Genomic DNA, 26,507 nt, shown 5'->3' on the forward strand with positions numbered 1-26,507 from the left:
CCTGGAGCGCTTGGCTGTTCATCTAAGGAAAGAAAACTCTAGAACAAGACTCTACGGAACTGGGGCATATTTCTGATGGAACGGGCAGATTACTATTATAAACAGAAGGAATTGTCACACTGTAGCTCACAGATACAATTGGACATTTTCATCTGACACAGGACTAAAACCAGAAATGTTGGAACAAAACCCTCGAGTGCGGGGCAGGGGCTGCTGGACAGGGAGAGCTTCATTCTCAAAACAGTCCTTTTTCTTTCTTGATGTTTTGTTGCTTCCATCGAGGCAGAGCAGAGAAGGCAGCTGGAGTCATCCCAAAAACCTTAGTGAAATCTTCAGTGGACAGGTGCTCCTAGGAGAGAACAGAACCAGAGGGCAAAGGTCACAGTCTTCCCCTGGGTTTGCTCAAGATGAATCATACAGATGTGGCAGATGATCAAACAAATGAACAAAAGCTAACACTTGTCAGGAGCGGGGTGTGTGTGTGTGTGTGTGATATGAATAAATGTCCCTGTCAATCAGGCTTCTGCCATGTTAGGCTTGAAGTCAAACTTCAGATCTTGGCTTGTTTAAGGAACTTCTCTGACCTTTCCAGGTTCCTACTTTATGAAGCAGGAGTTTAGGTGGCCCCGGGATCCAGGCTGGCACTCGAACTCTGGACCTGTGTTACTCCCTCCCAGTCGCTAAGATCACACACATGTTCTGCCAGGCAGTTTTTATGCTGCACAGTACAAACCCAGGCTATACTCTTAGCCCAAAATGGGAGCTATTTTTTTCTTTGAGATAGGATATCATTATGTAGCCTGGGCTTGCCCAGAACTCGTTTTGTAGACCATGCTGGCCTTGAACTCTTAAAGATGAATTTGTTTCTGCCTTCTGAGTACTTGAGATTAATGGTGTACACCACCACACCGTTCAGGGATGTTTCTTTTTTGTTGATTTTTGTTGGGGGGTGTTGGTTGGTTGGTTGGTTGGTTGATTTGGTTTGGTTTTATTTTATTTTAATTTAATTTTTGGTTTTTCTGGCCTCCAGGAGTACTACCTGCGCATGGTACACATAACATTCAAGCAAAACACCCATACACAGGCCGGGCGGTGGTGGCTCACGCCTTTTGTTGTTGTTGTTGTTGTTATTGATTTGGTTTTTTCGAGACAGGGTTTCTCTGTATAGTCCTGGCTGTCCTGGAACTCACTTTGTAGACCAGGCTGGCCTCAAACTCAGAAATCCTGCCTCTGCCTCCCAAGTGCTGGGATTACAGGCGTGCGCCACCACCGCCCACCACCACCACCACCACCACCCCACCACCCCATCCCCCACCCCCTGGCCAACCGTCGTCAAGGCTCACGACTTTAATCCCAGCACTTGGGAGGCAGAAGCAGGCGGATTTCTGAGTTCGAGGCCAGACTAGTCTACAGAGTGAGTTCCAGGACAGCCAGGGCTATACAGAGAAACCCTGTCTCGAAAAAACCAAAAAAAAAAAAAAAAAAACCAAAAAAACAAAACAAAACACCCATACACATAAAAATAATAAAAACAAATAAGATTTAAAAGGCTGGGGGAAATGGCATGGCGGCGCACTCCTGTAACTCAGAACTTGGAAGATATGGGTAGGAGAGCCCAGTGCTCCAGCACCTACCTGCCTACTGTGTGCAAAGCCCAGCTAAGTCTTAGGCTACTTTGACGTAGAGTTGCCACAGGGGACATTTCTCTGCTCCTAGAGCAGCTGCATTGAGCACCTTCTTAACACTGTTAGATGGGTTGTAAGCTGGTGGATATGACAGTCCAGTTCCCTCCTGCCATTATTAGACTTACCTCCCAGGCCTGGGCTTTTTCCCCTCAAGACTCTTGGGAGAGCACTTTAGGAAATAGGAATGGCGTAAATATGGGTATCAGTGGGTAGGGACTGGTACCAAGTCTGTTACTAGAACTCTGTATTTGTCACAATTATAGCTGCTATGACAGACTAAGCTCTACACCTGGATCCATGGTACCCTTTCCTATCCTCACCCCACTGCCATCCCCTGGGCCCAGTAAGGATGATTTCTCAACTGTGTCTAGACTGCTGGACTCCAAACCCAGCTACAAGGTAGAGACTGCTCATCCCAGTGAGCCTGTATCTTTCACGGCCCTGCTCTTGCACTCTGCAGACCTACCAGCTGATTACCAACCTCGCCCATACTTAGGTCTGCCTCGCAGAGGTTGACTCATCAACACCATCAAGACCTGCCATTCTACTCTTGTTAATAGTAGCTCACCTTTAGAGATTGACAGAGCCAACAATGTCTGAAAATCTTGCTCCCCATATCCATGATTTTAAAAAAAAAAAAAATCAAGGGCTGGGTATATGGCTCAGAGGTTAAGAGCACTTGCTCTTGCAGGGGACACAAGTTCAGTTCCCAGCACCTACATGATGGCTCAGAACCATCTGTAACTTATTACAGGGGATTTGGTGCTTTTGTCCAACCTCTTGTAGGTAACATGGATGTGGTACATACACAAACGTAGCCAAAGATACTCATACACATAAGATAAACCTTTTTTTAAAAGATCTGAAAAAGCCAGGCTATGGCAGCACACGCCTGTAATCCCAGCACTTGGGAGGCAGAGGCAGAGAGGAACAGAGTGAGTTCCAGGACAGCCAAGGCTATACAGAGCAACCCTGTCTCGAAAAAAAAAAAAAAAAAAAAAACCAAAAATACAAAACAAAAATTTGAAAAATAACATTTTAAATGTAAATGAAGAATATATTCAAAAAAAAAATCTTAAAACAGAAAGAGGAAATTTATCCCAGTACTTGGGAGGCAGAAGCACGTGGATCTCTAGAGTTTGAGGCTGACCTAGGCTATACAATGAGACCCCTGTTTACGAGAGAGAGAGAGCGCTTGAGCAGATACTAACAACTCATTTTAAATAACTCTGAGTCTTCCTAAATCACTTTGAGAACCATGGGCTGTTTTAATCCTATCTCCTTCAGCATTAGCCCTCCATTTCACCTCTGTTGAGCGACACGTGCCCACCCTTCCTAACTGCTGCTTTTATAGCACAGGGAACTGGCTCTCAAGACCTGGTCCCCATCCCTGCTTGGTGCTGGTACCCTAATTCTGACTGTCAGGCAAGTTACTTCCCATCTCCAGGCCTGATTTTCTAGGTTTGGAAAAGGAATTATCCCCTGGAACTGGAGTTACAGACAGTTGCGAGTAGCCACGTGGGTCCTGGGAATCGAACCTGGATCCTCTGGAAGAGCAGTCAGTGCTTTTAACCCTTGAGCCATTTTCCAGTCCCTTGTTTTTTGTTATTTTATTTTTGTTTCTTGAGTCAGGGTCTCTCTATGCCCTGGAACTCATTATGAAGATCAGGCTGACCTTGAAGTAAGAGAGATCTCCTGCCTCTGCCTCTTGAGTGCTGTGCACCACCAAGCCTGTTTTTGTTAAGTTTTGTTTGTTTTTTTGTTTTTTTAAAGACTTATTCTCACTTTGGCCCACCCGCTCACTGTGGCTGGGTTCAGACACTCCAGAAGAGGGCATCAGATGTCATTACAGGCGGTTGTGAGCCTTCATGTGATTGCTGGGACTTGAACTCAAGACCTTTGGAAGAGCAGTTGGTGCTCTTAACTGGTGAGCCATCTCTCCAGCCCGTTATTTAAGATTTTTATTTTAATTATTTGTATGAGTGTATGTGCATGTGTATATATAGGTGCAGGCACCTGTGGAGGCCAGAGGCATTGAATCTACTGGAGTTAGAATTACAAGTGATTTTTAGCTTCCCAGTGTAACTACTGGGAATTGAACACTGGTCCTCTGCAAAAGCAGTATGTACTCTTTAACACTGAGCCATCTCTCCAGCCCCTTTTTTTTTTAAAGATTTATTTACTATATATAAGCACACTGTAGCTGTGTTCAGACACACCAGAAGAGGACATCAGATCTCATTACGGATGGTTGTGAACCACCATGTGGTTGCTGGGATTTGCACTCAAGACCTCTGGAAGAGCAGTCAGTGCTCTAAATTGCTGAGCCATCTCTCCAGGTCTTTTTTTTTTTTTTTTTTTTTTTGAGACAGGGCCTCATGTAACATAGCTAGCTTCAAACTTGGAGGATGATTTAGACTACTAATCCTCTTGTCGTTTCCCAAGTACTGAAAGGCTTTTGCCAAAGAGCAGTCAGGAGACCCATTAGGAAACTTATTGCAGGATGGAGAAGAACAGGGAGCTTAAAGTATGTGGTGGCTTCAGGAGGGGGCTCTGCAAGCTCAGGGGGAACACTGGTGGCATTCATACATTCCTGGATTACGACTATGAAGGAGGGAAATTTGTGTCATTCCCAAGATAGAAACCCGGGCCAAACTAAGCACTTCCAGAGGATCCAGGTTCAATTCCCAGCACCCACGTGGCTACTCACAACTGTCTGTAACTCCAGTTCCAGGGGATCTGCCACCCTTACACAGACACAGGCAAAACACCAATGTACATACAATTAAAAATAGATTTAGTGGGCTGGAGAGATGGCTCAGTGGTTAAGAGCACTGACTACTCTTTGGAAGGTCCTGAGTTCAATTCCCAGCAACCACATGGTGGCTCATAACCATCCATAATGAAATCTGATACCCTCTTCTGGGGTATCTGAAGACAGCTACAGTGTACTCATATAAATAATAATAAATAATATTTTAAAAATAGATTTAGTAATGCATGTTATAAGCAGAAACCAAGGGATTACTGCAAGCTCAAGGGCAGCTTAGTCTATAACAGCAAGTTCTAATTCAGCCCATTCTACAAAGTGAGACCCTGTGTCTAACAAAATTTTAATTTAAGCTTTACAAGACGAATACCTAGCCTCCAGTGTTTCAGCCACAATAGGTCCTGGAAGGCCCGCCCAGCCTGTCTCACCAGTGTCTGTCCCAGCTCCGTGCCTCGTGCCTTTGCACTTACTGCTGCTTCTCCAAGAAGAACTCACTTTACTCCCCTAACTGGGGTTCCTTTAAACTTTCAGAAAGCTCTGACTCATATGCTCCTACTAACTCTCTCTCTCTCTCTCTCTCTCTCTCTCTCTCTCTCTCTCTCTCTGTCTCCCACACACAATAAACAGTGTAACTGGACTTCTATGCCCTGCTCCCAGGGATATAAAACTCCCATGAACTCCCATGAAGGTGTTTTGTTCACAAAAGAATCCCCAGCACCCAGTCCTCTGCAGGGCACAGTCTGAGGTCACTAGGTTTTCCAATAACGTGGACCGGTCCTTGCCCTGCTGGGTGTACCCGACTCACCTCCTTCCTGCTGGGGTCCACGCCCTCAGGGAGATCCTCCACAGACTTGTTCACCAGCTGCTCCAGGGGGAAGGTGGGCAAGGGCCCAGAACTGAAGCTGGTATTGGCGGTGAACACGTCTACTTTGGGGCTCATAACCTCCTAGGGAAGAAGGCAACCACAAGTTACTTCAGCTGTATATCCTGTGCTTCTGTGCTCCTCTGTGAGCTAGGGTACCTTCTTCAGGAGGCCCCTCCTGGTTGTCCCCTTACCCTCTTGTGCATGCGCTTGTGCACGCATACACACACACATACACACACAAGAAATGAACATCTCTTCCTGGGTTAGACCCAAAAGCTAAGGTACTAGCCTAGTGACCTGTATCTAACCTAAGTCAGCTGGGTAAAGGAAGGAGGTTGGGGTGGGGTATAAGATGCTGCTGTCTTCTAACATGTCAGCTCCTGCAGGTAGGACCACCTTCAGGCCATTCAGAGCCAGCCATGCCACCGTACTCACATCAGCAATCTGGCTCCAGTCCCCAGAGTTTCCCAGCTCTGCCTTAAGGTCATCATAGGATTTGGTGTTCTGCAAATAAAATACGTAAGAGCTCAGACCCCGTCTCAGCAAAAAAGATAAATGGCTGTTCTCTTTCAAGAGGTAGAAAAAAGTTGGTCTGGGACCGGTGGGGAGATAGGCGGGGGCAGCTCAGAGAACGCAGGTCTGAACAATGATGGAGATCAGATGGAGAGAGTAAGGCCAAAGCAGCTCATGTCAGAAAAGGGGAGGGCAAGCTGACTGATCTCTCCTCGCTCAGCTGGATGGGGCAATAGAGACGAGTGTGTGCTTCCTTGACCCTCTGTGAGGCCTGTACTGCCTACCTGAATGGACTCTGGGAAACTTGGGGGACCCCTACTTAAGAGGATCCCCAGCAGAGGACAGGGAAGGGAGAGATAGTTTTAGGAGCCTCCTTTATACACAGGCCCAGAGCCTAACACCCAGAGTGACACGTCAGAACTCCCAGCGTGAATTGTGCTTCCTGAGGGGATGGATGAGGGAGAGAAGGAAGCAGAGACTTGAGGGGAGGGGAGCTCCGTCTGCACTGCTAAGCACTGGAATGGCTGTGAGCCTCAGTGGATAAAGGGTGCTTGCCTCCCAAGCAGGAAGACTGGAATTCAGATCCCCAGCTCTCGCATAAAGCAGAGTAGATGTAGCAGCTTATCTGTGTGTAACCACAGTCTCTTAGCCTCTCAGGAAGTGGAAACAGGGGACCGCACTCCAGGGCAAGCTGATTAGCTAGACCACATGAACCTATGAGCTCTGGGTTTGGAGGGAAACCCTGCTTCAGGGGTCAAAACTCAGCATGGTCAAAGAAGATGCCGGGATATGAACCTTGGGCTCCTACATGCATGCATACACACATGCACATGTGACAGGCCCATGTAACACACACACACACACACACACACGGCAGGGTGAGGGGTGGGGGAAGACTTGCTTAATCCATCCTGAAGAAGAAACAGCCTATCAACAAGAGTCAAAAGTAAAGAAAAAAAAAAGGGAGGGGGATCAGCAGATTTGAGAAAAACAAGCTCTCTGCCCTAAACCCTGCCAATTTCAAACATCCAGAGGCACAAGCCTGGGGCGGGGCACAGGAGGCAGGGAAGCAGGTGCCCATGGAGGCCTGACGCACTGTTCCCCAGTAAGGAGTATGTGGATGATCCACTCCACAGAGGGTTTAGAGCCAGGGAGAGTTCATCTGTCCTTTAGAGCAGCGGTGTGCTGGTACTGAGGACTCTCCAGGATAGCCTTAAAAGAAGTTCCTAAGAAAGGACTGTCCCCGAACGCCAGCCTCACACGCATGTGCTGTCACAGACAGCCTGCAGCTGCTGTGCACAACCGTGAACAGTAATGAACTGAGACTTGGATTCTGATCAATGTCCTACAGCGTTGCATAGTACAGAAACAGCGCACTAGAATTACCCCCTCAGCCCTGTGTACGAGGGGGAAAAGGAGCACCACACAGGGGGAAGGGCATCACACCAAGACTTTTGCTATGTAGTTCAGGCTGGCCTCGAACTTGAAACCCTTCTACCTCTGTCTTCAAGTTCTAGGAACACAAACATGCCTCATCCACTGTGACTACAAACCTTAGGTATTTTGTTTTATTGGTGGGTTGCTATTAAAACAGTCCTGCACCAAGCCAAGCGGTGGTGGCGCATGCCTGTAATCCCAGCACTCTGGGAGGCAGAGGCAGGTGGATTTCTGAGTTCGAGGCCAGCCTGGTCTACAGAGTGAGTTCCAGGACAGCCAGGGCTATACAGAGAAACCCTGTCTCAAAAAAAAAAAATAAAGCCCAGAGTCTTGCAGGGCAGTGGTGGCACATGCCTGTAATCCCAGCACTCTGGGAGGCAGAGGCAGGCAGATTTCTGAGTTTGAGACCAGCCTGGTCTACAGAGTGAGTTCCAGGACAGTCAGGGCTATACAGACAGAGAAACCCTGTCTCAAAAAAACCAAATCCAAATAAATAAATAAATAAATAAATAAATAAATAAATAAATAAATAAATCAGAGTCTTATTCCAGGGGTAGTGGTGTACACCTTTAATCCCAGCACTCTGGAGGCCAGCCTGATCTATAAAGTAAGTTCCAGGACAGCCAGGACTACCCTGTGTCAAAAAAACAAACAAACAAACAAACAGACAAACAAACAAAAAAGACAGGGTTTCAGCTAGTCCAGGCTGTCTCCAAACTTGCTTTGTAGCCAAGGATGGTCTTAAACTTCTGCTTCTCCCGCCTCTACCTCCCCAAAAGCTTATGCCATCATGCCGGACCACTAATTTTTTTTTTTAATTTCTTCCCTCTCCCTCCCCAGAGAGCTTACTGGTATCCCTGTAGCCTTACTTTGTATTCTAAGTACCTAAAACCATTTTACAAAATCCCAAAGGAAAAAAAGAAGGCTGGTGGGACCTGGACCAGGCCTCCCTCCCTCTGGGACGCTCCATGACACTCACTGCCTGGAAGGGGGCTGTGCGGAGTCTCGAGGACTGGCTGGACTAGCTACTCACACTCCACTTGAAGGGATCCCAAGCCAGGAACCAGCCTGTGAAGGTGGGGGGCTCATGTCCCTGCTTCACCACAATGATAGGGGTCTCCGGGTCTCGGTTTCCAGGGTGGGTCTTGAGGTATTCCTGTGCAGTTGTAGCTGCGGCCTTCTTCTCTTCCTCGTTGGCGTGTTTCCCTATCCAGAAGAAGACCTGTGGAGAGCCCCACAGTCCCTCAGTCCTTCCCTGCGTGGTGATGAGGCGCATTCCCCAGGCCTTTGGGCTCTACCTCGGCTCATCCCTGATGCCCGTTGTCACTGCTCAGCTAATGACCTTGAGCAAGGCCTGCTTTGGCTTTGGCTTTACATCTAGGAAATGAGGCTGGTCACATGCTGCTCCTTAGACAGCTTGTGAATATGTGGTACTCCCCTGCCGCAGAGCCCAAGATGCCAGGCGACATTCCTACTTCTGTGGGAAGTAAGTCACGGGATGTCCCTCTGTTTCTCCCTTCTTCAAAAAGAGGACGAATGCCCCACCCCCTCCAAGACCTTGGCATTTCCCTACACTAAAGCTACTGGGATCTCTCAATGGCAGGAACCAAAGTGGGGAAGGGAAGTCCCCAGATCTCCTGTCCTACCTGATCCCAGACATCCAATAGGAACACATCCTCCTCCTCCAGGTCATCCTGACTGAAGTCAAAGATCTCTGTGGCCAGAAAGCGCCCGGTCTGGTTGGAGCACTCGAAGAGCCGGGGAGCGATGACCTGGTTTTCCTCCTGCAGCCTGTAGGATAGGCAGGAGGTGTGGGGCAGAGTTGAGAAACACAAGCACTGAAGACTCGGAAGGTCTCTCACACGGAGTTGGGGGCAGGGACAGGGATGCTGGGATGGTACCTCTTGGTGTTGGCATAGGGTGCCTTCCCTCCCAGAGCCATCCAGAAGTTGGCTGGCTCCTGCCCCTCTACCACCACTTGTTTCTCCGTCCGAGAGATGATATCAGCGACCATCTTGGCCATCTCCCGCTCATCCCCACTGCAGCCCTGGGAAACGAGGGAGGTTGATCGTGCTAGGAAGATCATCCTGGGTGCCACATACCACCTCACCCTTCGGCCACATGCAGCTGGGACTCCTAGGTTTGAGAGGGTCCTTCCAGGTCAGGACTCCAGGCACACCATGAGGGACAGTTCTTACTTTCATCTATCCTTAACAGTCTAAAGACTAGCAGAGATGAGGGTATGAGCGCCCTCAGAGTAAAAGAGGGACGAGACACAAGACAGGGAGAAGGAAGACAAGACAAGTTGAGACAGGGGAGTACCTGCTGATGGATATCTCATATGAAAGGAACAGGACAGGCTGATTCTAACACAGTCTGAGAGAATCAGAGAGGCACAGAAAGACCAGAGTTATGCAAGGAAGATGCTTAGGTTACCATCATGGACCTGTGAGTGTGTGGGACCTGATCACCCAGAAGTCTCCCATCTTTGCCCTGATCTGTTCTGTGACTGAGAGGACCCTAGGACCCACTGGAGATGGGAGGCCTGTGGCCCCTCGCACACCTTCCCACACCACAGATAGCAGCAGGACGAAGTCTTGAGTATGAAGACGTCATTGGAGTTGAGGGAGGTGGCCCGGGCTGTAACCTCAAAAGCCTTGGTGTTATCAGCACTGGTCCCTCGAACCTGAAACAGCCTTGTAGAGGGCACGGGCTCCGTGTTGTTCTTTCGGGAGGTGCCTCCCTGTGGGCATAAGGGGAAGGCAGGAAGATAGGGACAAGCATGAAGGGCACATGCTGATGTGAGGAGCCAGCCCAAAGACAGCTTGGATCTTGGCTCTCTGCTGCTCAAAGGTTTTCAATGGCTTTCCACTGCTTTGAAGTAAGACCCAGGTACTCTGCTGGCCCTTAAAGGCCGCTGAAATTCTAAATGCAGACACAAACTATCTTTGTTCTCTCTTTCTCTTTCCATCTCTAAACCCTTGGGGCAGCTGTGCCCCTGCACTATAAGTCCCCCATTTTACCCCCCAGAGAGCTAGATTCCCCCCAAATGTCTAGAGCTCCTCTGAATTCCTTCCCACCACCAGTCCTCTGCCTGCTCCCCGCCTTACTACGTTCCTGCCTTCCATTGAACTCAACTTCCATCTTTGGCATTTAACTGCACAGTGCTCCAAGCCAGGAAGTCACCACTTAGGCAGAGCTGTATGACCATCCCTTCCCAACAAGTGATCTCCTGTCCTGTCTCGCTTCACTTCCTGAGTTGTAAAAGACTGTGTGTGCTTAGAAGGTTTGCCACAAAGAGATCATTGCTTTAAACAGCTGCGTGAGACATCTGATTCACTTCACTGGGAAGGTACAGCAAAGCTAGTCCCCTCGAAACCCTCCTTTTTCATGTAGCAGAGATCACGGAGAGCAAATAACATCTGTACACACTGAAGGTCCCTTCCCTAAAACCATAAGGCAAACATGCTGGTATCTGTTGTGACACGGAACCTCTCCTATAAGGAACAGGCCTGGCCCCATACACCCCCTTCCCATCTCCCTCCTGGCTGCCATCTCTCAGTTCAGCAGCTGCACCTGATAAACCACCATGCGCCCCTTGAAGATAGACATGAGGTGAGGCGGCTCCTTGCCCATGGTGACCCGGATCTGCACGGGCTCATCATTGTACTTCTGGTCCAGCATGACAGCTTGGTACGCCGAGGCTGCAATCTCATCCTGGCTGGCCTGGCTGCCCTGGGAATGAGCAAGAAGGGGCGATGGGGTCCTGAGTTTGACCCATCCCTCTGCTTCCAAAATACTCCACCCCAATTTTAAATGTATTATACTTATTTAAGAACGTGTATGTGTGTGTTTACACGTATGGGCATGAGCCAGGAAGTAGCACATGCCTTCAATCCCAGCTCTCAGGAGACAAGGGCAGGCATGTTTCTGTGAGTTTGAGGCCAGCGTATCTACAGAGACTATACACACAAGCCATGGTGCAAGTTTAGAGGTTAAAGACTCTGCAACCATGTTCTCCCCAACCGCATGGGTTCGGGGGATGGAACTCACATCAGACTCGGCAGCAAGTGCTTGTACCCACTGAGCCAGTTCTCTGTCCACCCACTTTTTAAAATGTTTTTCCTTTTGAGATGGAGTCAATAAGTTATCCCTACATGGCCTGGCCCTTGCTACATAGAACAGTTTAGCATGGAATTCACCGGAGATCAGCCTGCCTCTGCCTCCCGAGTGCGTGAACTAAAAAGCATATGTCCCTCTACACAGGTCTCGCCCAATTATTATCATGTTTTTAGACTGGGTCTTACATATGCTAGGCTGGCCTGGAATATTCTATGCTGCCCAGGATGACCTTGAACTTCTGATCCTCCTAGCCCCACCTCCTGAATGCTGGGATTAGAGGCAGTTGCTACCACACCAGCTTAGATGCAAGGCTGAGGACTGAACCTAGGGCTTTGTGTCTGTTAGGCAAGCACTCCACAACTGAGCCTAATCTAGCCTGGCTGGTCCCAGAACTCAAACCCATACTGAACACACCTACAACCTAACCCCAATAGACTGTGATCTGGACCCAAGCTCTGATTCTAATCCTTTCCCAGCCCAGCCCTGGCTCACCCCAAACGCAGGCCTGACCCCAAACATACTATATTCTTCCTGCTCCATCCTCAGAAAAATACCACATAACTCACTCCCTGCACTCAGGCGTCTGGCAGAGAGTCCCCACGTAGAGCAGGTGACAGGAATTAGAGAAGAGACTCGGGACCAAAAGAAACGAGCCGTGAATGGGGAAATCCCGCTAAAGCCAACCCAACGGGAGAAGCTGGAGGGAGTTTCCACCTCCAGCTGTGATGACAGGAGTGGAAGAGGGCTGAGCACATGTGCTGCAGGTGGGGCGGGAAGCACCTCACCTGCCAGATATACAACAAGTAGTGTGGCTTCTCGCCTATGAGGTAGGTGTAGAGCAGCAGGTAGCAGTCGCCACCGTAGAAATGGCCCAGCCACTTGGACTCCACAGGCACCAGCTCTAAGTCCTCGATGCGCCATACCTGGGACCAGAATCAGTCCTGTATGAGGTCCAGACCGGGTTCCACCACCCCCTTCCCACCAACGTGTCCTCCCCTGTCCCTCACTCACCTGCACTTCCCCACTCCCATCATCCACCATTTTCTGCTGGGCAGCCACCTGAGGCTGTACATGCATAGACAGAGCATCAAACTTCACCTGTTCCACCTTGGCTGGGGAGATGAGGACACCAACTGTCACTAGCTGAGGTGCCCCACATCCTCACTACAGTCCTGCGTGCTGGCTGGTACTCGTAAACCCACAAGACAGATGAAGAGACTAAAGCCAGAGGGATTCAGCTGTCTACCCAAGATCACGCTGCGCCCCTAAGACCTAGTCAGTGGCTCCCAGGCCTCTGAGGACAACTGGAGGGCCCAGGACGGTGCTTTGCTTAGTCCGACTCCTGTAGCATTCAAACTTCAAGCACGGCCTTGCCTCCTAGCTTGACAGGAAGCACATAATGATGGAGGCTACACACTGTCCTTTCATTTGAACTCCTCCCCCAACGTCCGGCATACCTGTTGCCCTCAGCAAATATATACACATATCATATACGTATACACATATACATATGCATACGCATACACATACACACACATACACATACACACACATATGCATACTTATACATATATGCATACACATACACATACATTTTTTTCCATTCCCAGGGAGACTCAACCCCATTCCACATTAAAGACAAACCACTTTTAGCTCCCCTTTTCTTCTCCCCTTTGATAATGGGACCTCTTTTTGTCTGCTAGGCTTTCTGTACCCACCAGGGAGCTGAGAGCCGGGGTAAGATGCATATGAAAGAGGGGGATTGGGAAAGGAAGGAGGGAGTTGTGTCCTCACCCACAGAGCCCACGGTGTGGGTTTTGCCAAGGCCTGAGGTCCGATTGGGCACTGTCCACTTCTGGAAGAGCTGTTGGAAGATGGGGGACTCTGCCCCATCATTCTGTACCTCAACCTGTGTGCTCGGTGGGTACTGCTTGGCTTTGATGAAGTTCTGGGGGAAAAGTGGGGGGTCACTGGAGACTACTACTGCCTGTCCCTAGATCTACACACCCCCTGAAAGCCAAAGCCCAGCCCTGACCCCAACAGCTCCACCTGGCCTCAATCCTGAACATGCCCAGCTCCAATTTCAAAGCAGACCCCAAACTTAACCACACTAACCCTCTTCAATCAAGGTCAAACCTGATAGTGTCTCAAACTCTAACCTCAACCCTGAATCCTGACACCGATCCCAACAAATTGGACCCCTACCTAAACTATACCTCAATTCTATTCTGATACCCATTCCAATCCCACACTGACTCTGGACCTGAGCCCTGGCGTTGAGCCTTTTTGGGGGAAGCTTTCTTTTCAGAGGAAGATTAGCCAGTCCCTTAAACAGAGCTCTTGCACGGGGACGTGACACCCAGTATCCCAAGGAGGCCTAGGTTTGTCTGAGGGTCAGCTCACGTACATGCTGAGAGCCAGGAAGCTGGTGACACTATGGTCCCTAGGCCCCGACAAGCGTGTCCATTTGCCCCATCCCTGACCTCCCAGAATATTCCTTGGACTACGCCTGGTGCTATGACCTGGTCTGAATCCCTTTCTGCTGCTGATGATAAATCAGTTGTTCTCACCCTGAGGGTCACAACCCTGTTGGGGTCACATATCGGATATCCCACATCTTAGATATTTATATTACGATTCATAACAGTAACAAAATTATAGTTAGGAAGTAGCAATGAAAACAATGTTACGGTTGGAGGTCACCCCTACATGAGGAACTGTATGAAAGGGTCGCCACATTAGGAAGGTGGGGACAGCCAGGCTTGACGCTTTCCTTACCAAGGCCTGGCTCATGGCTCCGCTCCTCTCCTGGGCGTTGGCATTTTTCCCCTTCCACACAAAGATCTTCAGGCCTCCCTGGTCCAGGATATAACAGTCCTGGAGCCAATAGAGAAAAAAAAAATGAACCTGTGGTGCTGGGGTGGGGGTGGGGCTATGCTGTGACAGTTTCCCTCACCACCACCACTAAATCTGCATTGGCATCTTGGACCCTGCTTGGGGTCCTCCAGACCCTCTCACCTCATGGCTGAGTAGGTCCTGCGTGAGAGGCCGGGTAGCAACTTCTCTAACCACCAATTTTCCTTCTGAGTCAGACACACTGCAGAACAAAGAAAAGCATGGATGGGGGTGCCACTGGCAACGCACCCAAACCTAGGAAGTCCCCAGCACCAGGAAGGTCCCAGGCCAGCTCACTGGTACAGCTTGAGTGCAGCCTTAGCGGCCGGTTCCACCACTGAGTCAGAAATCGCAGCCTTCAGTTCCCTGCGTGGGCCCAGCACGTGGTTCATAATTGCCATTAGCTGTGGGGAGTCCCCTTCCTTCTCCCCATCCACCACACCGACGTAGGTACGGCCACCCCGTTCCTGGTCTCGGATCTCTTTGGCCAAGGTCATGCCCTGTGGAGAGACCACAGATGATGACCCATGAAGGTTGGCAGACAGGGTAGTAGTCTTCACCACCCTGAACTCTGCTGGGCAAACTCCACCCCATCCTACAGCTCTACAAGGGATGGAGACAAGGCTTTTCAGGTGTGTGAGGCAACAGTTGGAAGCTGTGGGAAAGTAGATCTCCTCATAGGTGGGGGGTTTGCGATGGTCTTGCTGGGCCTATGGTTTTGACATTGTTGGGAATTTAGTTTCCCTTCATGGTTTTGTACAAGAAGTGAGCCTCTAAGATCATAGTACTATACTTAGTCTGCCGGAGGTACACATGCTCACGGTGCACACACGAATTCCTGTGAACATACCTATATACAAATATATTCATGCGCACACATAGTTTGGTCCCATGAACTCTCACACAAGTGTATATCTGCACACATAGTGCCATGAGTGTCAGCTTTCATGTGTACGCACACTGTGGCTCACTCTTTTAGCTCAAGAGCCCTCCCTCTGTGAGCCCTCTGGAGTCCCTGGGCCCCTGTGGGCAGCAGCACTTGTGTCCTTCTTCCCTAGCCTGGCTCTCATCAGAGGGCAGAGCCTCCTCACAGAGTCAAAAGTGCCCTCTGTTTTCCCCCTTGAGGTCTTCCCATCTCAGGAACTGGGCCTCCACTGTTCCCTACTGTCCTCAAGCATAAGGCCTTGCCTCCGCATCGCACACACGGTGAAGCCGGGATTCCACCTGGTCCCCTTCCCATTTCCGCTCAGAAATCAGACAAGCTTCATGAGCTGGCGTACCCTGTAGAAGACCTAACTCCTTTACACAACCCGCTGGTCACACATCCTGCCTATGGGACCTGCTCCCTGCTCCCTGTGCTCCTACTGAGCTAGCTGATGAACAGCACCTTTCTGCCCCAGGGCCTTAGCCTCCCCTCCTGATCTCCAAAGCCTCCCTGTTTGCCCAGTACCAAACTTCTCCAGTAATCATTCCTCCGATTCTTCCTTTCCCTAATGACTTTTTGCCCAGACTGCCAGCTTCTGGGTAGAGCCAGGGCAAAGCTCTGCCCACCTCACCTACTCCTGGATACCCAAGGCTGAGAACGAGGCCTGTCACACTACGGAGACATCTTCCACCATAAGGGTTAGTGCTAAGGACACTCAAGCAGCATGCCTCTTCATGCACATGAAGACTTAGGTCCTGTCCTGTCCCTTGAAGTGCCAGAGAGAAGCCTGTGGGGTGGGGGAATTTGCGGGGGGGGGGGGGATTGCGGTTGCCTGGAGCATTTGATGCTGAGACTGCTAAAGCAGACAGGGCAGGTTAGCTTGCAGAAACGAGGTGCCCTGTCAGGGTTACCCGAAGTCTCTCCATGCGGTTACTCTCTGGTCCATTCCACTGGATGATAAGTTTCCCGAGGTCCAGCAGGAAGACATCCCCTCTGTTGAAACTCTTCCAGGACATTTCCACCTAGAGGGCACAGGGACGTTCAGAGCTCACCAACAGCCACAGCCACCCTCCCTTCCTCCCGCCCCGCTCGCCTGGCTCCCTGGCTCCGGCTCAGTTCTCAGCCCGCGTCCCAGCTGGGCCCGCTCACCTCTCCAGCCAGCACATTCCTCTTGCCCTTGACGTGCAACAGCCGCTGGACATCACAGGAGTTGGTTTCCACGTGCTTCAAGCCGGAAGCCACGCCCCCTTTCCGGATCCTGGGTACAAAAGGGAAGCTGACTTTAGGGCCTTGGGTGGGAGATGTGTGCCGCCTGGGGGGCCCTCTGGGCTCCCAACGGGGACAGCTACCTGCCAGTTGGCCTGAGTGGGCAAAGGAAGTACTCAGGGCTCAAACATCACACTTCCGTTCACCCTCAGTGTCCTATAAGGGCTGACCCTCAATTGTATGTCTTCCTGTCCCTCGCCCCTAGCTCCCTGGCCTGCAGAGCGCTCTGCCAAGATTATAGTGATTTGAAGAGAAGAAAATGGGCATAATGCCAGACTCTCGCGACAGGACACTGAGGAGGAAGAAGGGAGAGATGCCACTCAAATGCCAGAGGGTAACCGTGGGCAGTGTTCCGGGCAGAAGAGAACACAGAAAGGGGAGGTAGGGACTCTGGCTGGTTGGAGAGCTTCCAGCCTACAAAGGTGAATGAAACCGCTGTGGAGGAGCAGGGGTTTCCATGAGGAGAGCCAGCTTCGGGCTTTTCTAGAAAAGATGTTCGTACTGTTCGTGAAAGGCCTGACTGATTAGAGGAGCAGCCACCTGCCAGTTAGCCTGAGTGGGCGTGGCCTCAGGCCCTGCAGACAGGAGCTAAGGTACAGAATTCACAGGCCTAGTCACAGGTTTTAGCAGGGCCCAAGGGGTAAGTCCAGCCAAAGGAGGCTCAGAGAAATGGCAGAAATAAGGATGAGGGGTGGAAAGGGAGAGAGAAATCGGCAAACCCATGTGAGCTCCCTAGGGCCCCCATAGTTTTCAGACTTCCTTCCTGGCCAGCTCACCTCCCACTGACCGGAGTCTCTCACACTTCGGGGCCTTAAAGTCCCTGTCTCTTCAGCCCAGCGCCCCATGTCCCAGTCCCCATCTCTGATGACCAGTCTTGGTGTCCTCCCCAGCCCCAGGTGTCCCCCTCCCTACACAAGGCCTTGCTTGAAGTAGCTCCGGAAAGTCTCGCTTTCGTTGCCTTGGACCTCGCGGTGCTGGACAGCCCGGCCCTTGAGGTAGTCGTCCATCTGTGTTGTGTAGATGGCGGCTGCCCCCTGCTCATCCTGAGACGAGTCCTTGCCGATCCAGTAGTGGATATCATAGGAGAGGTTGCTGCTGGTCTTGTGGATCTGGGGGTAAGAGGCATCTGTGTAGTGACACCTGGGTCCCCGTGGTCCCCTAAACCCTTCTGTGTGATCGCCCACACTTGGACCCTGCGCCATTGGTGAACCTGCAGCAATGAAGGCCTCGCACCTGCGGTCAAGTCCCGAATTGTGGTCCAACTCACTACCAAGGGAGAAAAAAGTAGGTAGCTTTCCCCTCTGTGGACCTCGTTCTCATCTTAAAAATAATTCACATGGAGTGATGTGTGTGGGTTATCAGAGGCCGGTTCGGTGACTATATCAGCAAACATGTATTGCAATTGTCCCTCAGTGTCCGTGAGAGATAGGACCTCCCCATGCCCGAGTGTCTTCTGTAAAATGGTATGTGATGTTTGTATACAATCTGAAACGTCCTCCCTTATGCTTAAAAAGCTATGTACATATATATACACATATGTGTGTGTGTGCGCACACACACACGCGCATGACTATGCTATGCGTGTTCAAGTGCAGTTACAGGCAAGCCCTGGGGGGGTGTAGAGGTCAGAGGGCAACTTTTGCAAGTTGCTTCTCTCCTTCTGTACTTGAGGCTTTGGACCCAGCTTGTCCTGCACTTATACTTGCTGAGAACTCCCCAGATCAAGAACTAACTTTGAAGCTAGGCAGTGGTGGCGCACGCCTGTAATCCCAGCACTCTGGAAGGCAGAGGCAGGCAGATTTCTGAGTTCAGGACCAGCCTGGTCTACCAAGTGAGTTCCAGGACAGTCAGGGCTATACAGAGAAACCCTGTCTCAAAAAAACCAAATCCAAAAAAAAAAAAAAGAACCAACTAACTTTATTGTTACTCTTTGTTACTCTTACTCTTATTTTATTTTTGATACAGGGCCTCCTGTAGCTCAAATTGGGCAGGAGCACTCTGGGATGGAAGATGGCTTCCCACTGGGGTTACAGGCGTGTATGCTGATGCACCCACTTGTAGGGCTAGAGATGGAACTCAGGGTCCCCTGGATACAAGGTCAGCCAGCACTCTACCATCTGAGCTGCTTCCCAGATCTCTCTTAGACTTTGCATCATCTCTAGGTGATTCCTCATATCTAAGAAAAGGCACGCACTGTCAAAATAGATGCTATACTGTTCTGTTTATGGAATAATGACAAGAAAAAATCTACATAACCATTCACTACAGATTCAATTATTTATTTTAATTTCATATATACATGTATTGTATGTATATATATGTATCATACATATACATATATATGTGTGTATATATGTATGTATATACATGTGTATATATGTGTATATATATGTATATACACACACATATATATATATTCTATTTTATATATATAATCTCAGATCCCCTATCCCCTGGAGGTGGAGTTCCACACAGTTGTGAGCCAACCTACGTAGGTGCTGTGCTGGGAACCAAACTCAGATCAGTATACACTCTTAACTGAGGAGCCATCTCTCCAGCCCCCTAGATGCAATTTTTTTTCAAATATTTTTATGCAGTTATTGATTTTGATGCATTGCATCCACAGATATCCTGTATACACAAATACCTGCTGCATACACAATTATTGTGTAAATGCATCCTAGCTGTTTTCAATCTGAGACACACGGCTTGGCTTTTCACTTTTAGTAAGGATGTGGTTAATTGTTCAGTGTCTGTCTTCAAAATTTGGAAGCAGGGTAGGCAAGAGGACTGACTCAGTGGATAAAGGCACTTGCAGCCACACAGGACCCATACAGACGGAGAAGAGAACTGACTCCTGCGAGCTATCCTGTGGTAACATGTGCCCCTAGGCGTGTGTGCAGCCATACACATACGCATGTGCACGCACAGCTTCACAAGAGGAACGAGTGTGATTTGAAACACTTTAAAAGTCAGAAGCAAATCAACATAAGAAAAGCACAAATATCTTTAGCAGTGTAGGAGGGTAAATATCAGGAAGGGAGATGAAGATGATTGTGGGTTTTAGGGGCGGGGCAGGGCCAGCAAAATGGCTCAGCAGGTAAGAGGGTCTGCTGTGGCAACTGGTAGTGAGCTCATTCCCTGAGAAGCACAAGACCCCACCCCCCAAGTTTTCCTCTATATTCTACACTGTCTCCATGGTGTGTGTGAGACACACACAAACACACACACAAAACATAATAACAACAACAACAACAATAATAATACAAGATGGACCAACTCAGAAGGTCCCCTGAAGGCTGAATGAGTTTGTGGCTCTGGAGCTGGAAAGGACTTTTGCAATCATTTCTAAGCCCTGTGGAGCCCCACAGCTGGACACCCGGTCACTCTTGCAAACACTGATTGACGAAGCCAGACCACCTCCCAGCACTGCCCCAGCCTCTAGTTTCCTCCCTAATACCCAGCAGGCTTTGCTTTCTGTTCAGCCCCATCCTGGCCTGACCCACTTACAGCCAGGACTACATAGCAGTCACCATCGAAGAAGCTTCCAAAGGAGCTGGAAGCAACGGGCACCATCTGCATAGCCTGAGGGGAGAGAGAGAGAGAGGTCACAGCAGGCATGATGGCAAGAGACTGAAGCCAGGGGACTGCATGGGGCTAGCCATTCAAGCAGCCATCTATGGGCTGTGCTGATCACTAGGCCGCGCTGTTGGGATCAGTACAGTGGCCTCCCAGGAACAGGACATTATCGGTTTCCTAAGGAAGAATGAATTGATCTGGGTCAGAAAGAGGTCACAGGGCCACCAGGTGATGAAGCTGACCAGGGCTGGGTAGCAGGACGGGAGTCAGGGTGCAGGGTCCGACAGGGTTTGGCTGGACAGAGTCCTTACTGGCCGTGGCCCTGGGTTCCCTCCCCAGCAACACAAATACCAAAAAAGTCAAAAGGTAGGGAAAGAGGCAGGGGGAGGAGAGGTGGCAGGAGAGGAGACAGGAGAGAAAGACACGAGGATGTAGAGGAAGGCTAAGGGCGGAGTGGAGCCGAGAGTGGGAGGAGCATAGGGAGGCGCATGGGTGGAGCTGGCTGCAGGAACATCAGCAGCTCCCAGCAGAGTGTTGGGGCAGTGCCAGGCTGCCCGCGTCTTCCTGAATCCCAGGACTCCCCTGCAGACAGAACTCACCTCGATCCTCCATATCTGTATCCCTGGAGTGGTGATGTTGAGAGAGCTTTTGACTTGGGAAGTCAGTTTAGTCATGGTGTCGAGCCTAGAGGAGAAGGCATGTGAGGGCGGTGGCTGTCGAGCCAGGCTCGAGGCCCAGAGGAAGAAGGGAAACTGGCTGCCAATGGGGTCTTGACCTCTACCCTGCCCACCGGCTTTGATGAAGATCCCCTCTTATTCAAATGCCTATATTGGCTCCCTTAGTACCTGTTCCATAGCCCAGCACTTAAACCACAGGCCTCCCTCCCTCCATGCTCCTGAACAAGGTCTTGCTATGTAACCCAGGCTATCCTGTAACCCAGGCTATCCTGTGTGCTATCACAGCTGCTTAAGGCCCTTTAGCCTCAACCCTACCCCCACATGAGCTTTCCCTCCCCACCCCCACCCTCCAAGACAGGGTTTCTCTGTGTAGCCCTGGCTGTCCTGGAACTCACTCTGTAGACCAGGCTGGCCTCGAACTCAGACATCTGCCTGCCTCTGCCTCCCGAGTGCTGGGATTACAGATGTGCGCCACCTCACACAAAAAACTTCTCCATGGGTAAAGCGCTTGCTCTAGCCTCAGGATTCATGTTAAAAATGCTTCAAGCAGTGATGTATGCTTGTAATCCCAGCACTGTGGAGAGGGAGACCAGCTTATAACTGGGGCTCCCTGGCTAGCCAGCCTAGAGGATTTGGTGGGCTTTAGGCCAGTGGGTAGTCAGTCCTGCCTGGGGAAAATCAGGGGGAGGTAGCAGCAAGGGCAGCAAGATGACTCAGTGAGTGAAGGCATTTGCTCACTAACCTGAGGAGCTGAGTTCAAGCCCTAGAACCCACAAGGTAAAGCGAAAACTCCTGTGCACTCGGGTACACTAAACAAATATGATATTAACAAGATGAGTGGTATCTGAGGAATGGCACGTCAATTCGTTCTCTGACCCCCACACACAGAGGTACACACATGTGAGCACTTACACACACACACACACACACACACACAAATAAAAAAACCAGAAAGTTGTATTTGAAGTTCATGGCTACTCTCTTCACAGGAGGGTCAGAAGTGGAACCACAGCCTGGTCTAAGAGTAAGCCCAGGACAGTCAAGACTACATAGAAATAACCGTCCCCCGCCCCCCCAAAAAAGTGTGTGTGTGTGTGTGTGAGACCACAAATTTCCATCAGTAAATGAAACAGAAAGTGGTTTATCCACACAAAGGAACACTATTAAGCTATAAGATGATAAGATAGAGTCTAGCAATGACACATGCCCCGACACAAACTGTACTAAGATAAAGGGGGCAGTCATAAAAGAATACACAGGAAAGTATCTCATTTACATGAACTATTCAGACAGGCAAATCTGTAGGGGCAGAGACTGTGGTTACTCAGTCTGGGAACTGGGAACAAGGTACCTACCGGGCGAGCACAGAGTCGTCCTCACCCACAGGGATGTCCAGAAAGTGCTGGAAATGGAGGGTGGAGAGAGCTACATAGCCTTGTGAATTATGTCAAGTGCCATAGACTCACCAGAACAAAATGAGGACTGGGGTTGTAGCTCTGGGGCAGAGAGCTTGCTTAGCATGTGCGAGGCCTCGAGCCCCACCCTTAGCTCTAAATAAAATAAAATAAAATAAAGTCTGGGTGTGGTGGTGAACGCCTGTAAACCCAACACTGGGGCTAAAGGACTGACCCAAGGAGAATTTAGGGTCAAAGCAGCCGGGGCTACATGATAGATGGATAAATAGGTAGGTAGGTAGGTAGATAGATAGATAGATAGATAGATAGATAGATAGATAGATAGATAATGCATCTTGTGAGTACTTATTATAATACAAAAGAAAGCATGCCTCTCCCTCACCAGCCTCACCAATATCCTCTCTATTCTCTGCGATTATTGCCCAGAATATTGTTTGTTTGTTGGTTTGTTGGTTTGTTTGTTTGTTTGGGATAGGGTTTCCCTGTGTAGCCCCAGGTATCCTGGAACTCTGGAGACCAAGCTAGCCTCCAACTCAGGGATCTGCCTTCCTCTTCCCCCAGAGTGCTGGGTTTAAAGGCATGCACCACCACGCCCAGCTGTTGTCCAGATGGTCCTACCAGGGCAGGGATCATTTCTGCCTGCTCAGCACTAAATCCTCAGCATGAAATTGGGCGTGGTGATGAACACCTGTAATCCTAGCCCTCAGGTGGAGGCAGGAAGTTCAGGAGTTAAAGGTCATCTGTGGCTACACTGCGAGCTTGAGGCCAACTTGAGCTGCATAAAGATGCTCTCTCATAATAATTAGGCGTCAGCAAAATGGCACCATGGGTAAAGGCATTTACCACCAGCCTGATAAGTTGAGTTCAATTCCCCAGAACCCACACGGTAGAAAAAGAAAACAACACCCAAAACTTCTGATTGCCACACGTATGCTGTGGTGTGCACATGCCCACATACATGCACAGTCAGTCAATGTAATTTTTAAAAATTAATTAAATCTCCCACATTTGGTACAATATCAATTCTCTGTTGGATAAATGAATGAGTGAAGGAGAAAGGAAAGTAAGGAGTAAGGAGAAAAGGGAGGTTTGGATGGATGGATGGTTGGGTGGGTAGGTGGGTGGGTGGATGGGTAGATCGATGGATGGATGGATGGGTGGGTGGGTGGATGGGTAGATCAATAGATGGGTGGGTGGGTGGATGGATAGATGGGTGGATGGTGGGTGGATGGGTGGGTTGATAGATGGATAGATGGGTGGGTGGGTGGGTGGATGGGTAGATCAATAGATGGGTGGGTGGGTGGATGGATGGATGGGTGGATGGTGGGTGGATGGGTGGGTGGATGGGTAGATCAATAGATGGGTGGGTGGGTGGATGGGTAGATCAATAGATGGGTGGGTGGGTGGATGGGTAGATCAATAGATGGGTGGGTGGGTGGATGGATGGATGGGTGGATGGTGGGTGGATGGGTGGGTTGATAGATGGGATGGGTGGGTGGGTGGGTGGGTGGATGGGTAGATCAATAGATGGGTGGGTGGGTGGATGGGTAGATCAATAGATGGGTGGGTGGGATGGATGGATGGGTGGATGGTGGGTGGATGGGTGGGTGGATGGGTAGATCAATAGATGGGTGGGTGGGTGGATGGGTAGATCAATAGATGGGTGGGTGGGTGGATGGATGGATGGGTGGATGGTGGGTGGATGGGTGGGTGGATGGGTAGATCAATAGATGGGTGGGTGGGTGGATGGGTAGATCAATAGATGGGTGGGTGGGTGGATGGATGGATGGGTGGATGGTGGGTGGATGGGTGGGTTGGTAGATGGATAGATGGGTGGGAAGATGGATAGATGGGTGGATGGATAGATGACAGGCAGAGAGAACCTGCCACAACTGCTAACCAGCCTCCACCGACAGGGCTGGAAGAAGCTTCCCCGTCCCAAGCTTTCCCTGGCTTTGCCTCCATCTGTTTGAACCAGTAGCTGTGTTTGTTCCAGCTGCTGATCAGAGTTGCCTGGGAGCTTTTAAAAAAAAAAACTCCTGCTGCTCAGAGCCTGCATCCCCAGGGGTTCTGATTTAATTAGATCAGAATGGATGGGGTTTAGGGCTTGGATACTTTATTTCCACCAGAGATGCGACCTGAGTCCTTTGAAAACTGGCTGGGAATCCTGGTATGAGGCACAGTGAGAAACACTTGTACCTGGTCATTCTCAACCCTGGGTGGCCAGGATGGAGGCCACCCATTCTCCACGCGCCTGCCCGAAGCTGAGTAGGAGTCAGTCACCCTCTGTGACTGCTCCTTGACCTAGTAACTAAGAAGTGCAAGGTCAGGTCTCCCACACTGTCAGCCCCATCTCTCCAGCTAATCTCTCCCTGCACTTTGATTTTGAGTCATGACTTGGATAATAAACGGCTTGGCCTTTACCTCTTGTAAACGCTCTCCTCTGAGCCCAGCAGGGTGGCTTATCTTGTGATGTTCTGCCCACTCTGATCAGCCTGCCCCTCAGTGATTCCAGGCCACCTTGGGTATCTTGCTGTGTACATGGGCCTGACTCTACCTGATAACCCTGTTGGTATGGGCACTAATAATCAGATATTCCACTAATATCAGATATTCCTTAGCATGAAGGGTCCCTCAGGACACACACACAAACACACACACACACACACCCTCCTGGTTCAGCAAAACAAATTTGGGTACAAAGGATAGTATTTCCTGTTTTATTCTGGACATCTTTGTTACTGTTGCCCTTTCCCTAAGGCTCTCTTCTGCACTCTCTGGGTGAGGAATGTGGCCCATACCTTGGTGAGCTAGGAGCAGAGGTCTACCAGATGGACTGTCCTGGAGCAAACTGACAGCAAAATAAACTAATGTTAGACACAGGGGTGTTTATTGACCGCCAGGGAGGGGACAAAGGCTTGCTGCCTCTCTCTGAAGAAAAGTGAGATTCTTTTTTTTAAAGATTTATCTATTTATTGTATATATATGAGTACATTATAGCTGTCTTCAAACACACCAGAAGAGGGTGTCGGATCCCATTACAGATGGTTGTGAGCCACCATGTGGTTGGCGGGAATTGAACTCAGGACCTCTGGAAGAGCAGTCAGTGCTCCTAACCACTGAGCCACGTCTCCAGCCCAAAAAATCAGATCCTTAAGGGTCCCAGCCTCCTTAGGGCCAACACCATGGGTGCCTTCAACTGTTTCTGCTCCTACCCATGTTGGTCAGAGCAGACACCTCTCCTTCACCCTAGAAGGACCTCCTTAGCTCTCCTGTGTCCCCTAAACTTCAGGGGGGATTGAAGGGCTCTCATTCTTTAACCTGCTGGCAAGGACCCTGGGCTGGTTGTGTCCCTCAACTGGCTCACCCCTGTCCCCACCCTTCTACAGCCCTATCCCTGGGAGGACACTTGTCACCCAGAGAACCAAAAGTCACCTATGTGTATAGAATCTTGGACACCTCCCGCTCCCGTCCTCCTGTCCACCAATGTTCTGTCCACAAGCATACTCTTCCAACCCACTCTTCTGCCTTCTAGAATAGTAGTCTGACTGCTACCCTGACACCCAGGCTGCTCCTGCCTTGGCTTTCCCACTTCTTTCATATTCTTCCAGATTCAATCGGGACACACTTCCTCCAGGAAGCCTTCCCAGAATTCTTAGGCTGGCAAGGAGTCCTTTCTCAGGGTCCCAGTGTGTCCCAGACTGAAACCTTTCTCATCCCTGACCACACAGTAATGAGAAGGCCTATTTATAAGTCTGAAATCCCCAAACTCCGCTACCTAGACAGACACAACCTAGAGAGATGAGGGTTTTTTTTGTTTTGTTTTGTTTTTGTTTTGAGCATAGTGGTTTCTTCCTTCTTCCCTTCCTCCCTTCCTACCTTTCTTTCTTTTTTCTTAAGACAAAGTCTCACTCTATAGCTCAGGCTGGCCTCAAGCATATAGCAATCCTCCTGTTTCAGCCTTCCAAGTGCTCAGATTATACACACTACACACATGAACTACCATTCATACCTGTAGCTATCAGCTCACAGCCCACTGTAGGCATACAACTAGCACACATACTGACATTCTGAACGGAAGGAGGACCTACGGGCCTTAGAGAGATTTAGGGTCTTCTTCTATGCAGCTACCAATCCTCTCACATCTTCTGTCCTGTTGTTCTTGGGGTACAACATGGATTTTAGTTCCAGCTTTTAACTGGACAGGAATGTGGAAACACCACAGGCTAAGTCAGTCTTCCCTATACAAAGGATACCCTCCCGCTAACCAGGACCTGGGAGCCCCAAAAGCAGATACTCCCAACCTCCAAGTAACAAGGGGATTCCTGAGCAGATGACCTTGGTCAGAGTGAGTCCCC

At 49.9% G+C, this 26,507-nt stretch overlaps 1 protein-coding gene across 1 annotated transcript; it reads right to left on the minus strand.

Annotated features, from left to right (window-relative positions):
* Positions 1–52: 52 nt before the first annotated feature.
* Vil1 (villin 1) lies at positions 53–20,731 on the minus strand. Its single transcript, XM_052191823.1, has 19 exons — positions 20,657–20,731; positions 19,989–20,063; positions 17,391–17,587; positions 16,362–16,470; positions 16,124–16,234; positions 14,585–14,787; positions 14,411–14,489; positions 14,171–14,269; positions 13,187–13,340; positions 12,404–12,504; positions 12,178–12,315; positions 10,847–11,005; positions 9,834–10,013; positions 9,172–9,317; positions 8,917–9,061; positions 8,304–8,492; positions 5,756–5,824; positions 5,261–5,401; positions 53–349 (listed from the first exon to the last, which is right to left on the minus strand). The coding sequence occupies exons 1-19, from the start codon at positions 20,729–20,731 to the stop codon at positions 236–238; spliced, it is 2,484 nt and encodes an 827-aa protein (XP_052047783.1). The 3' UTR covers positions 53–235.
* Positions 20,732–26,507: the final 5,776 nt, after the last annotated feature.

This window comes from Apodemus sylvaticus, chromosome 9 (genome assembly GCF_947179515.1).
Source record: "Apodemus sylvaticus chromosome 9, mApoSyl1.1, whole genome shotgun sequence".
In the NCBI taxonomy this organism is placed as follows: Eukaryota; Metazoa; Chordata; class Mammalia; order Rodentia; family Muridae; genus Apodemus; species Apodemus sylvaticus.